The sequence below is a fragment of the Dermacentor silvarum genome, chromosome 1 (assembly GCF_013339745.2).
Source record: "Dermacentor silvarum isolate Dsil-2018 chromosome 1, BIME_Dsil_1.4, whole genome shotgun sequence".
NCBI classification, from domain to species: domain Eukaryota; kingdom Metazoa; phylum Arthropoda; class Arachnida; order Ixodida; family Ixodidae; genus Dermacentor; species Dermacentor silvarum.
The window spans coordinates 14,948,129-14,961,391 of NC_051154.1; the positions used below are offsets into that span (position 1 = coordinate 14,948,129).

The 13,263-nt window shown below is 41.8% G+C and overlaps 1 protein-coding gene across 1 annotated transcript in view; it reads right to left on the reverse strand.

The window, feature by feature from the left end:
• Positions 1-13,091, reverse strand: part of LOC119455923 (uncharacterized) — a 46,304-nt gene extending 33,213 nt beyond the window's left edge. Inside the window, exons 1-8 of the mRNA XM_049660949.1 lie at positions 12,753-13,091; positions 12,059-12,205; positions 9,621-9,742; positions 9,431-9,536; positions 6,045-6,202; positions 5,805-5,892; positions 3,760-3,894; positions 2,914-3,222 (exon numbers count right to left, since the gene is read on the reverse strand). Of these exons, the coding sequence (XP_049516906.1) occupies positions 2,914-3,222; positions 3,760-3,894; positions 5,805-5,892; positions 6,045-6,202; positions 9,431-9,536; positions 9,621-9,742; positions 12,059-12,205; positions 12,753-12,881 (1,194 nt within the window). The 5' untranslated portion in view covers positions 12,882-13,091. The remainder of the gene's footprint in view (positions 1-2,913; positions 3,223-3,759; positions 3,895-5,804; positions 5,893-6,044; positions 6,203-9,430; positions 9,537-9,620; positions 9,743-12,058; positions 12,206-12,752) is intronic.
• Positions 13,092-13,263: the final 172 nt, after the last annotated feature.

Consider the following 13,263-nt stretch of genomic DNA (forward strand, 5'->3'; position numbering starts at 1 on the left):
CGGGCCAAAAATCAGGCCTGTGCAGTGCTACAAAAATAAATGCTCCACAGTTATTTGAACCAAAGTTAAAGCATGTCAAACTTATTAAAGTATGCCCCGTAGTAACATCCAGGGCAAATATTATACAGTCAATGTTCGATTTTTCGGACTCCCTAGGGGCCACGAAAACGTCCGAAAAGTTGGGCAGTCTGAAAAAATGAATGCATGCCTTTTACTGCCCCAAGGGCTCAGATCGCCACAGACACGTCCGAAATAGCTCTGAAGGCCTGCCAGTACACTTATTAGGCGTATCGTAGCTCGTACTGTGATAGTTGATGGCGAGTGCAAGTGTGTATAGACGATTTCAGTGTTTACAAACAAACCTCGCTTGTCGCTGATTGGTTGCCCCATCGGAACTTCCGGCAGGAGAGCTAGAAGCACTTCCGGCTATGTTGTTTGAAGGCATGCGCGACGTGAGGCCGGCGTGTCGATGTTTGCACTGCTTGGTGGAATCTGTGATGAGCTGATTCTACATCGTGAATATTGTCGAGATGACGAGCGACTACTTTAAGACGCTTAGCACCGAAGCAAAAGATCGGTATCGCCAAAAGCTGATGTTTGGAGGCAGAGAGCTGCCAGATCCGCTGGACGATGATGTCGTGCGATTTTCGTTTTCACCGGGCTCCAAACACCTTCCCTCAGTTACAACCCCGGAGCAACAAGCGGAGCATCTTAGTGAGGACATGCAATGAACGCAGACTGTTGTCTTCAAGGCAGGTAATGGGACTGCCGAAAACTAGAAAAACTTTAATGGCACTTTTTTCTTTTTCTCGGGTTTTACGTGCCAAACCAGTTCTGATTATGAGGCTCGCCGTATTGGAGGGTTCCGGATTAATTTTGACCACCTGGGGTTCTTTAACATGCCATACAACACAAGCACACAGGCGTTTTTGCATTTCGCAATGGCACTTTTATTGCTGCAAGATGGAGGATGAAGTGGTAAGCTGTGCATGTATACATGCACATGTTTTCTGCGTCATATGCCTTGTTTCTGCTTTTCAATATGCATTCACAAATAACTGTACATTCTCAAAAGTCGTTTAGTGCAAGAAGCCTAGGTCGACTGAAATGGGACTAACTTAAATGCTCACGAATTTATCACACTTATAACAAAATGAAACCTGTAGTGTTGGGCACGAGATTGCAATCCATGATTGGCCTCCATTAATTCGTAAATGCTTTTAGAATGTGGCCCAAACTTCCTACATGCATGCACGGAAATCTCTAACTTTTCTGCGATTCTGCTCTGCGATACCGATACGAATGCTCACATGCCGCCGCGGTGGCTCAGCGGTTACGGTGTCCGGTTGCTGACCCGAAAGACGCCGTTTGGGCCCCGGCTGTCGCATTGTGATCGAGACGAAATGCTAGAGGTCCGCGTACTGTGCGATGTCAGTGCACGTTAAAGAACCACAGGTGGTCGAAATTATCCGGCGCCCTCCACTGCAGCGTCCATCATAGCCTGAGTCACTTTGGGACGTTAAACATGATAAACCAGTGCGCACATGTACCTAGGTAGTAAAGCTGCAGAAGTGCACTTGTGCCCCAGATACGAAAAACATTAAAATAAAACGGCGGCAGCATGGCACCCGCTAAAAAATAATTTTAACTCATGTTCGTAGCATGGCGATCCACGCCGAGGCAAGGAACTGGACGAGCGGGCAAACTCGGGGCGAGAGTCGAGCTGCTCTCGCGTGAGTTACACGACATACGGCCAGAACAATCGCGCAGTAGCACTTTTATTATTCAGCATTATAGCAGTCCGGCTACTCCACGTAGTAATGTACCTTGGATGAAGTGAGCAGAGCAAATCTGGGAGCTCTTGGTAGGCTCCCAGATTTGAAAAACACCGTTGAGGAGTAAACGTAATGAAAACAGTCGATGCTCCAAGAGCTACTCGCCATCACGCAACAAACTGAATGCCACAAGTCGCACTTATATCGATATACCCGAAAAATAACCCAGAATATGCGCAGGACGAGCACGCGAGCGAACAAATACCAGCAAAAACGAGCAAAAGGAACGGCTACCGGAAGTTTCCTAGGGGCGCCGGATGCCGTCGCACAGCGTTGCCAGAGCGCGGTGGCGCTGGATGAAACCGTCTATAATTAAGGAATACATACAGTGTCCCGTGACAATTGCCCCTTCCCATTCTTAGCATGCTTCACTGCGTAACACTGCTGTATTGAGGCGAAGCTGACTTTCGGGAACCAGCATTATGCAACGTGTCGTGCTTTCCAAGCTTCCAAGACATTAGTGAGGATTACAAAGGCGAAGTCGGCGCCATTGCTAACAGCGGCGAATTATTCTAATGAAAAACATGGCACCGAGCAGCAAAAAGCTTGGTAGCGAGCGTCGAAGTAGCTAGGCCTAACGTTGCCGCGGTGTGGGCTACGGCTGCCAGCAGATCTGCGTGCGAGAGTGCCAGCTCGAGGAGGCGATACAATCAAAATGGCGGCGGTGGTGGCTATGATTAGTGCCGTTTCAGACCTGCGGTCATGGCAAAAAGTGCGGAAAATCGAACAGCGAAAGTTTTTTGCGTCCGAAATTTTAGACGTTTTTATAAGACTCTAGGGGTACATGGCGGTGCCACGAAGGCGTCGGAATTATCAGGCATGTCTGAAAAATCGGTTGTCCGGAAAATCGGTCGTTGACTGTATGCCGACTGCAATCTCTATTTGTCTACCTTTTTGACAAAAAGAATAAATATTGCTATAGGGTAAGTAGAACCAGAGATATCATCACTCCAAAACTTTGACACCACCAGAAAATGCTGTTTTGAAAAAACAAGGAAAAACACTTCACATGTTTAAGGTGATTATGATAAAGTCTAAATCCATCAAGGATGATACAGGGATCCAATCAAGCAAGAACAAATGCTCTACTCCAATCTGGAGCAACGGCATGTAAAAAGATATCTGGACCAATTTTCGTCTCCAAAGAGCAGGTCTCTCCCCTTAAAGGATCTGCATTGAATTGCGTAAGGGTGCTTTTCAAGTGGCAGGCAGAAAATAAAGATCTACAAACCTCGGCTCTTCGGCAAGTGTCAGAAAGACGTGTGATTGCACTCTCCAAAACATCAACCGTCATACGACAACGACCATCTTCTGGCTTCTCCTGAATTGAGTGTAGATGCTTCAGCAGGCTGAAGAGGCTATCTGCTAACAACACTTTGCTGTTCACCTGTCGACAGGCACACAAAGAAGACATGCCACCATTTTATGATGAGTTAGTACAGTAATGTAAACCCTACATTTCCTTGTAAACGAAGTGCAAAAAAACCTGCTGTTCTAAATAACAACAGTTTTAAAAATGACAACATTCAAAGACAAATGCGACAAGCTAATCCTGCTTTCTGTAAGTAATGTGACTTCTTTACTTTCCAAGCTGATCACCCCAAAAATAAACGAAAAGGAACGAGAGCTCTGTTCCTCAAGTATGGCAGCAGGGCTTGGGAATGGAATAGCTTGTGGTCCATCTTATTGGACTTCACAGCGTAACAAGTAAAAAAAATGACAAGGAAAAGGAACAGAAACAAGCACTCATCTTTTGTTTTGTTTTCTGCACTGTGAATTCAAACAAGGTGTCCCAAATACTATTAGCTGTTGCTACGTCGTGCTAAGGCGCATTTGAGCAGCCAGCAGCGAGAGCATTTTGCAACTTTTGCTACACTTTTCAGTGCAAAAGTTTTGATGTAAGAAAAAAAAAAAAATCTCATACCTCGCTTATTACAACCAGCAGGATGCTGCTTGTGATTACTACAGAGTGAACAATGTATGGTATAGACGAGTGAAGAGCAGTAGCAAAGAAGAGCAGCAGGCTGCGAGTCTTCTCATTCCCCTCTTGCCTATGATCCTGTTTAAAAAAAAAAAAAAAAAACGTCAAGGAATTTCGTTTTTTACACCTATTATAGCATAGGAAAGTATATTAAGTGGGTATAGGCCAACCTGGGTGTAGAAACAGCGCACATGTTCTGATGTGCTCCAATAATTCTGATTAAATATAGCGTATAACCTATATGCTAACATTTTAACATTTTTAAAAATTTGTTTTTGCTACCATTTTTATGCATACCGGTGCCATTTAAGAAGAGTGATGGGGATGCACGTTGGGTATCAACAAGTGTTCGTAAAAATTGACAAGCTGATGCAAAAGATAATCTTGATGATGATGTAGGGCATGCAGAGAAGGCATGTAGAAAACATTTAAGTTGAAACAGCAGATGCTGGATCGGTCACTGTGTGTGGTAAGGCATTTGACAATGAGGACAAAAAGACAGCACCACTTTTCAACAAAAGCAATCTGTAATTCACAAAAAGGAACACTTCTAAGTGCAAAAGACTTAATACATAATTGCAAAAGAAGAATTTTCAATAAAAAAACAGAATGCAGCTGATATAATGACTAAGCAAGTACAATTGAGGGCAAAATTTTGAAGACCGTGGGTGCTGTGAAAAAACAATTTTGCAGTCTAGACATGCAGCCTGAAATCAATCACATTACGCATGCATATGCATTTGACCAATGCAGTGCATGTTCTAATACCAGGCTGCACAGCCACACCAGGAACAAATTTAGTTAATTCAATGTTGCCACAATTTACACATTTCTGCTTGCAACAGTATACTGATGTAAGGTTGTGTGGCATCTAAAGAGTACTAGTTAGAATAGTTAGCTGCAAAGTATTGCTTGCCACCTAGCTTGGTGGACACTAACTAGCATGTCTGCATACAAAAGCTTTTTTCTTTTTGTTGCTTCAGCTTCACAGTTCAGCTTCACTACACACCACCTACACATTTTTCACTTGCCAGAGTCGAGTGATGGAGCTGACCATTGAAGTCACTATGATGACAATGCAACTAACTCCATATTTATACTAGGCTTAATGTGCACATGAGGCAAGAATGGTGGCTGACTTCTCTGTTTCATTTATTCACACAAAGAAATGAAGAATCTACATAACACAAGGATGAAGCCCAAGTTTTTGTTCTGCATCTGAACTACACAGTATACAGAACTAGATGCACACAAATAATTAGCTTTTAATTTTAATTTGCATACTAACCAGTACAATGATTCAGCCATACACATTGAACCATTTAGCCAGTGTAGGCTCTAAGAAGCGCATAATATGGCTGTGCTATGAATATTGGGTTACTAAGCTATGCTGACATTTAGATGGCACTTAGGTGTATCGCACTGAAGTTTAACACATCAGCTCACCAGGTACACCGCAATAACCGCAGTTCTTTAGTATATGGCTTACAAATGTTTCTGGTATGACATATCATTTGGCTCAGTGCGCATGCCTCTGCAGCGTTGGCAAAAACAAGACATTGCAGGCATAGCAGTAATATATTGTGCACTGCATTTAATTCACTGCACCGTGCATATGCATGGTGCAGTGCATTAAATGGTTTAGCAATCTTGGCAGTGCATTATTCAGTATTTCTTGAACCAATGTAAAGATCTGCAGTTAAATTTTACAAGGATACTACCTGTATTATTTGTATACAAGTGCTTTGCCTTCTCCATTTTGCATATTGTTTCAAAGTTTTTCACTCTTTCGACATTCTCTGTGCAGCAGGTGCACAGTACTAGCATATTGTGCCAAACAAATGAAATCAAAGCGATTACTATACAAGATGTTTACTACACAAGATGATTCTGTTTCAAGGCTAGCAACCAAAAAAAGAACAGCCTGCGTGTAAAAGGAAAAACCATGCAACCACTATCATTAATCAAAAGTTGCTCACACCACTTACCTCTGTACCATTGTTTTCTTTGTGCAAGCTTTGCAAAATCAGGAAAAGCAGCAGCATGTCCCCATGTGAAAGACGTGTAGAGTTTCGCCTAAAATAGGATCATGCAAAAGGAAAATCAAAGAAGCTTTAGGCTTTGCTTCACTGGTAAGCCCCCCCCCCCCCCCACCTTTAGAACACATACACCAAACCGCAACCAATCTTGTCAAAGAGAAGGACAGCAAAAAGCAACACAAAAACTACCTTGAGAACGATGACACAAGTTTGTAGTTGAAAAGCAGGAAGCTGTGGCATGGCATTTCTCCTTTATGAGCACAGCGCTGGAATATTTCCAACATTTCTTGCAATAACTTCATGCATGATGATGTGATGTCACTGTTGACTGCTACTTGCTCAAGAGCCTAAAAAAGGTGAGAGAGAGGTTTTGAAGTCGGGAGAATATTGATAATAAAAGCTACTTGAATCAACTACACATTTAGCCTAATAAGGATCTGCTGCCAGCAGATCCCAAAAGGTGCAGCATGGACACAGGCCAGCAACAAGGGAAAAAAAAATTAAATGAACAACAGGATGTAGTACCGACTCAACTGAGTTACACTGAGCATTTCACAAGACAACAAGCACAAATCAGACGAAAAACATGTAAAAGCAGGCCGGGACAACTGCACCACATGCACTGAAGCAGATACTGTAGTTAACTTGACACGAAACAGTGAAACTAATGGGACAAGAAAGGGTCATACACACATTCATTGTATGGTGACAGCGCTACTGGTAAAAAGACTGACGAAGGTATGATCAGGACATACGTACCAAAATTTGTTACCTGCAAAAATTGCACTGTCTATCAATTACCATTAAAATGCGTAAAACATACATAAGCCAATGCAAATGTGTGAACATCAGATTGCAAGAGCACAGGCGTTCACTCTCTGCTTCGAACCCTTCCCATCTCACTGCACATTGCCGAATGTGCGGGAGTACCCCCGTTTTTTGTGACAGGACTATTTTATCCAGTCATGATGAGCAACTGAGCCGTGATCACTGAAGCCTTCATATTATAAGGAAAGGTTATGTGCATTATACCCAAAGAATTTCACTATCTCGCTAGCATGTGCAGCGTTCCCCCCCTAGTTTAACCTTTATACAGTCGACTTCAGTTAGTTATATGTATATACATATAGTTGGCTGTATGAAGGTTAAACTCGGGGAACTTTGCACATGCTAGCGAGATAGTAAAATTCTTGTGGGTAAACTCTGTAGTTAAACTCATCTTCGTCTTTAGCACGTTTTTATGAAAACTGTCAAGATGAACCGACTCACCCAAACCAAGGTATAGTTATAAGACTTCTGCTAAGGAGACATGACCTCACTACGTCTTCAGTTTCACAGTTACAACATGTGCGCTAAGGTTGGTAATTAAAAAGATAATTAGCATATTTTAGCTGTTTAGAAAATTATCTTTGAAAACTGTCTTATAACTAGCACCGCTTTCAAGATATCCATCCCCAAAATCTGCTAAAAAATGCCTCAGCAATTTAGTTATGATCGTCCCAAACTGTTGGAGGCATTGGAATACCCACGTATTTCCTAGCCCACTTTAAGGTCAATTATCTCAATAGTGGTGCTAGTTATAGAATTTCTACTTAGCATACATGACTTCACCACTCCTCAGCTTCAATTTCACAATTAGAACTTGGAATTTAATTAGCATATTTTAGTTGTTAGCAAAATTATTGAAATTTCTTTGCTGCTAATGTCCACTTCACCACATAGCCTATCGGCAAAAATGCCAGGAACTTGGATTGCAATACTCATTGCATATAGGGTATTGGCCACATGTTTGTATTAAAGCATCAGTTGACAGATGGCGCTTGTGATCCGTCTCTTCTTTCTGTCTTTCTCTAGTTGTTGTGCTGACAGATCATGAACATTAATATTTAGCATTATTGTCAACAATACAACTGGATGATAAAACATTATCAAAGCAAAAGCTTGGTAATTTATTTATTTGGTGCTGTTATTGTGTGTTACTATAGTGTAGAATGATATTAATGAGCACAGGAGCCTGTGGCATCGCTTTGTGGAGCGCCATCACCGGTGCCTTGTGAAGTCTTGGTAGACTACTTGCCATAGCAGACTACTCACTGGGCTTTTTCGCCAATCGCTTTGTTACGCCTGCACCGCAAGACTTCATGAGGCCTCGGTGGTGAGGCACTCCACAGAGCGATGACATTCCCACTAGCAGTGGCCGCGCCTGTACATAAATATGGTTTCTCAGTTCTTCAGAACAGGCAATCTTTCAAAGCAAGAGTATGTGCACACTTGACTTGTGTACATCATTTCACCATCACCTCTGGGATGCCAAAGTGCACCAAGCAGTTAGCTATGCCTTCAAGTAATAGTACTTAATATGTTGGCCTGCAAAGGGCAAAATGAAATAGAGGAATACACTTAAACTTTGTTATAACGAAGTCGCATCCAAAACAAAAATATCTTCGTTATATCCTACACTCATTACATGTAAATATTGGTGAGAAACAATTAAGTTTTGCTTTGTTCTATCACATAATTAATTATATCAAGATTGAGCTACACCAGGTCACTGCTTCCCACAAATAAAGGTGCAGCTGGCAGGTTTTGTTTAGACACGCATTTAGACGTACTTCATAAACTCCTTTTAATCGCAAGATTTGTCATAAATAAAAATATCTGGCAACGGCGACAGCTTGCGGTTCTTCCATGCAAGAAGAAAGTGTTTTCAATTAGTGTTTTCGAAGACTGTGCTCCTTTTCAAATTTTTTTCCAAAAATAACTTTTCAATTACTTTATTGAAGTACCTTAGACAAAACAAATGCTGCGAGTCTTATGAGAAGCTCTTCTGGTGATGTTTCTGCATTAAACTATTAAAGCACGGGCTATCGTAGCAGATGGATTGCCTAAGGGCTATTCACTGAAGCACAAGACAGCCCGACACATTCTGAATGCAGAAGTACTTATCACTACAGAGGCGCTACGAGGCCTCCTGCAACAAGTGTCACTTTAATCACCCAATAAATAAAATACATGTTGTCATAGGTGAAACGAGTAATGTGTTTGTTGCCTGCACCTCACAGTGGTTCAGTCACCAAAACAATCTGCAATAAAGCCACATGACAGTGGTCTCATTCCCCAACTGCTACTACGGTGATATTATGCCCCCCCCCCCAGCACTACTTTTTTTTCATTTCCACTTTCTAGCACCCAACTGGTCCTTCTTAAAAATATTCAAAGGTTTAAATTTTAAAGGCAGCGTTGGTCTTGCTGTCCACAACAGAAATCCTCGCACTAGTAATAAATACTTCTCAAATCAAAATCAGCTTCTCAAATTCATGACACCACCTATTAGTTGCAGAATAATACTCAACTGAATTGAATTCAGGGGTTTTATGTGCCAAAACGATGATTTGATTATGAGTCACGCTGTAGTGGGGGACACCGGATTAATTTTGACCACCAGGGGAGGGGATCTTTAACATGCCCCCAATGCTTGAGACACGGGCATTCTTGCATTTTTCCCCCATCGAAAAATTATACTCCAACTCATTAAACTGCATAAATCTATGCAATAAAAAGAACAATAATTATACCTCAAACAAGAAGACTTGGTTCTGCTCCTTCAGTGCACAGTAGGTCTCCATCACACTGCCCAGCAGTTGTGACCTTTTGTTTCCACTTGTACTCTGCAATTTTAGCCTGAAAGAAAAGTCCAGATTTGTTTTCCTGTTTTTAAACTCACGGTAGTCCTCTCGGTAGGAAAAGAGATAGCGCCACACTCACTCCTGCACAGCTGGGCCATATAGCCTCTGCACAAGGGCAAGAAAAACTTTGAGCCGCTTGCGACACACTGCTTCAGAGTCTTCTTTCTCAGAGTTGATGCCCAGGATAGTCCAGTCATAATACTGCAAAACCAACCAGCAGCACATAAATTTAAGTATATATCAAAGTGACTATTGTAGTGCTATTTGCAGTGCAAGAACAGCACAACCACATAGACAAGACAGAGCACTGACTATCAACTCATTTTTTATTGAACAATAAACATGCGTTTATAGTCAGCACTCTATTTTGTCTTGTTTATGTGGTTGTCCCATTCTTGCACTAGAAAATAGCACTATGTCAGACCAACTAGCCCGACAGAACATCTTTTAATATTGTAGATATTGGCAGCACATGTCACACCAACACTCTATCATAGTGCACTCAGAGATTCATTTAGAACCTTTTATGCACACAACATGCACCACTTGTACCACATACACGCGCAATGTGTATTGGTGAAAACTCTTAACTCGACTAATCATACAGTGCTCTCATGCCATCCATCAGTCGGTCATAGCTCAACAAAGGGGTCATTCAGACAGAAGGAAACTGGCAGAAAATGGGCCATTTTTTTGGCAAAGGTGCTGCAGCTGGTCATCCTACATGCCACAACTGAAAACAGTCTTAAGGCCTGCTAGACTGGCTGTGGAGTGGCAAGGGCCTCTAATCAAGCCTCTTGCAATGAAAAGCAAATGTGGGCCACGATCTTGTAGTGATGCCTTTTCGGAAGCTAACGCCTTCTGGCATTCGTGAGTGGTCAGAGTGGCGTCGCTCTGACCACTCACAAACGCGAAAAGGCATCAGTATTTGGAAAGGCATCGCTACAAAAAGATGGCTGCAGCCGCTCTGAGAAAAAAAAAAAAAAAATGCCAGCAGAATCGAACCGCTTAAGGAGAGTGGAATTTATGTAAGCATAATGCCATCGGACATTCAATGCCAGCCAGTAGAATTCAATACAAGACCACAATCGTTGTATTTTATATGGGATTTTCGAGGGGGTGTTTTCACTGTTCAACATAGGCAACAACTTGAAATGCACGAGTTTGATATGAGTGGCCTTGCAGTGTATATGTGTACATCTACAGTGTATACTGCTTTCAATTAAGACAATACACAAGCATACAAAAGCTCATATATAATGTCTAATGATGTATAAATGAACTCTAAATTTTACAGCTTAAGATTTTAGTAATTTATAGAACATGTTGCAATCGTGGAATTAAAGCCAGCCAGTGCCCGAAGAATGTCCACTTGGGTATCCTGAGACTAATGCAAGCTTCAACATATCGGTCCCGAAACTTTGCATCATCATTATTCCATGTTGTTATTTTCCTAGATAATTTCTCTTACACAATATAGACAAAATTATGTGGAACAACAATGCATTTAGTTATAGATTTTGAGGACAAATTACGTTGGTATTGACTGGTGTATTGCTTTATATCCGACTGAATTCATGATGTCTGCTAACAGATTGTTGTTATATGCTCTGCACCACCCTGCAAGAACCCCTACCACTGGGGTTAGCAGTATTGTAAAATAAATAAAAATATGGTGGTGGTTACGATTCCCACTAAGCAGACATGCCAGGAGCACTGATTGGGTCCACTTCGCAATGGCAATACACGCTAAAAAGTAATTATTTTAGGGTTAATAATTTCAGTTCAAGAACTGATCAGTTGTTTTTAACACAATTGCTGAGATCTGTTGATACAAATAATATGTTCCTGAAAATATAATGTGGGTATATTTACTGGAGTGTCTTCAACAATTAACATTTTGGTGAAACAAATAGTGTGTGGGAGAGAGGCACATTAACGACATACTAGGTTGCAAGTAAATACATATAAGTGAGAAAAGAATGTTCAGCTTGGTGCCTGCCAAGTTCAGGCAAGAGATAACACAGCAAACTATCAAGATATCACCATCACTAGTAGTGGGAACAGCATTGCTGCTAACACCATATTCAGAACAGTGCTTTAATTGCTCACCAAAATGGCATGACAGCTTGTGATATGTCCCCCCTACAAGCCTTGCTAAATAATAAACTCCCACAAACAGAGAAAAATAGAAGCATCTAGAATGCAGGCTGACTTACAAAATTGCAATGGTACAACAGCACATGTGTCAAATTTCAGAAGTGAGCAAAATTACTTCCAAGCAAACAGCAAGAAAGTGCAGATGCCCAACCAAGAACTTACAAAAAAAAAAATTAATTCTGGGGTTTCATGTGCCAAAGCCATAATATGATTATGAGGCATGCCGTAGTGAATTAATTTCGACCCCTTGAGGCTCTTTAACCTGCACCCAATGTGCGGTACACGGGCCCAACCAAGAACTAACCTCCACGTAGAAAAGCTATGAATAGGTATATCACTTCAACAAATGTTACTCACCTCTGTGAATATACACAGCGTTTGGTCTTTACAGTATATGCTACTATATGCGTTATGCATTCGTTCTTTCATGACTCGGTGGGATGTCACCAGTGGGGAGAACAACTGGACAAGAACGTCGTTGGTAATCACTTCTGGACCAGCAACCTGACAAAAAAAGAGAGAGAGAGAGACATGAACAGCTTCTAGAAGATAAAAGTGGGCAGCTCTGGCAGTAACAGCCTTTAGTGCAACAAAGACGAAGCACAAACCGAACAGATACACACGTAACATGGAAAATTTTGAATTATTAGTGAATAGTGGCCAAATGCATTCATTTATTTTTTATTTTTTTTTTTTGCGCGGCTTAAAGTTTATTTCAGTACACTGTGGAGATTGGCTGACGAAGTAAAAAATTATGTAGCCAAACAAACGAATTTTAAGCAGATTTGACGACTTAAACAAAACGATGCAGTAGTAACGTAACAACGTTACTACCACGGCAAGAAACACCAGACACAAGAACATTTTTGCAGCCAAAGATGCACGTTACTGCAGGTGACGCCAAACTGTAATAACAAACTGTAATAACAACTCGCATGACATTTGAAGAGCCCGCTAACACTGCCTGGCTCGCGGCTCGACGGCTGACGTTTGCTATGATGAATCATAAGACTGCAAATTCACACGGTACTTTCTCACTGTATGCGCGTACATGCCCAGCAGCTCCCTCGGTGAGTAAGCCGTTCCGTGCGGAAACCTCTATCATGTGTTTCAAAAGATCATGGTCCATTTGCTTGAAAACAACGTCGTTTAAGGTGTCGAAAACAAGAAAGCCCTTCATTATCACACTTTAGGAATCTAATCGTTTCTGCATTACTTGGTAGAAGGTCTAATAAGACTGTGTTTCAGTTGTAACTACACTGCACGTCAGTTACTGTACTCTATAAGTAAGGTAACGTTATTGGAAGCTCAGTTATCACAGTCACTGCCTGCACTGGCGTTCGGCAGTTGGCTGGTTGGCTTGCTGCCGTTACAAACGTTGGCTCATGCATAGCCTCCTCTATGGCTCATGTTAGCCGTAAGTTTCACCGTGTTGTCTGAAACGGCCGTAAAACGCCGCCACCGTCAGAGCCGTTGTGCTCTCCATACCGTGGCGCTCTCTGGATTTAAAATGTTGATCTTAAAGGCTATGCTTTTGCTAGTTGAATGCGGCGGAAGCGATT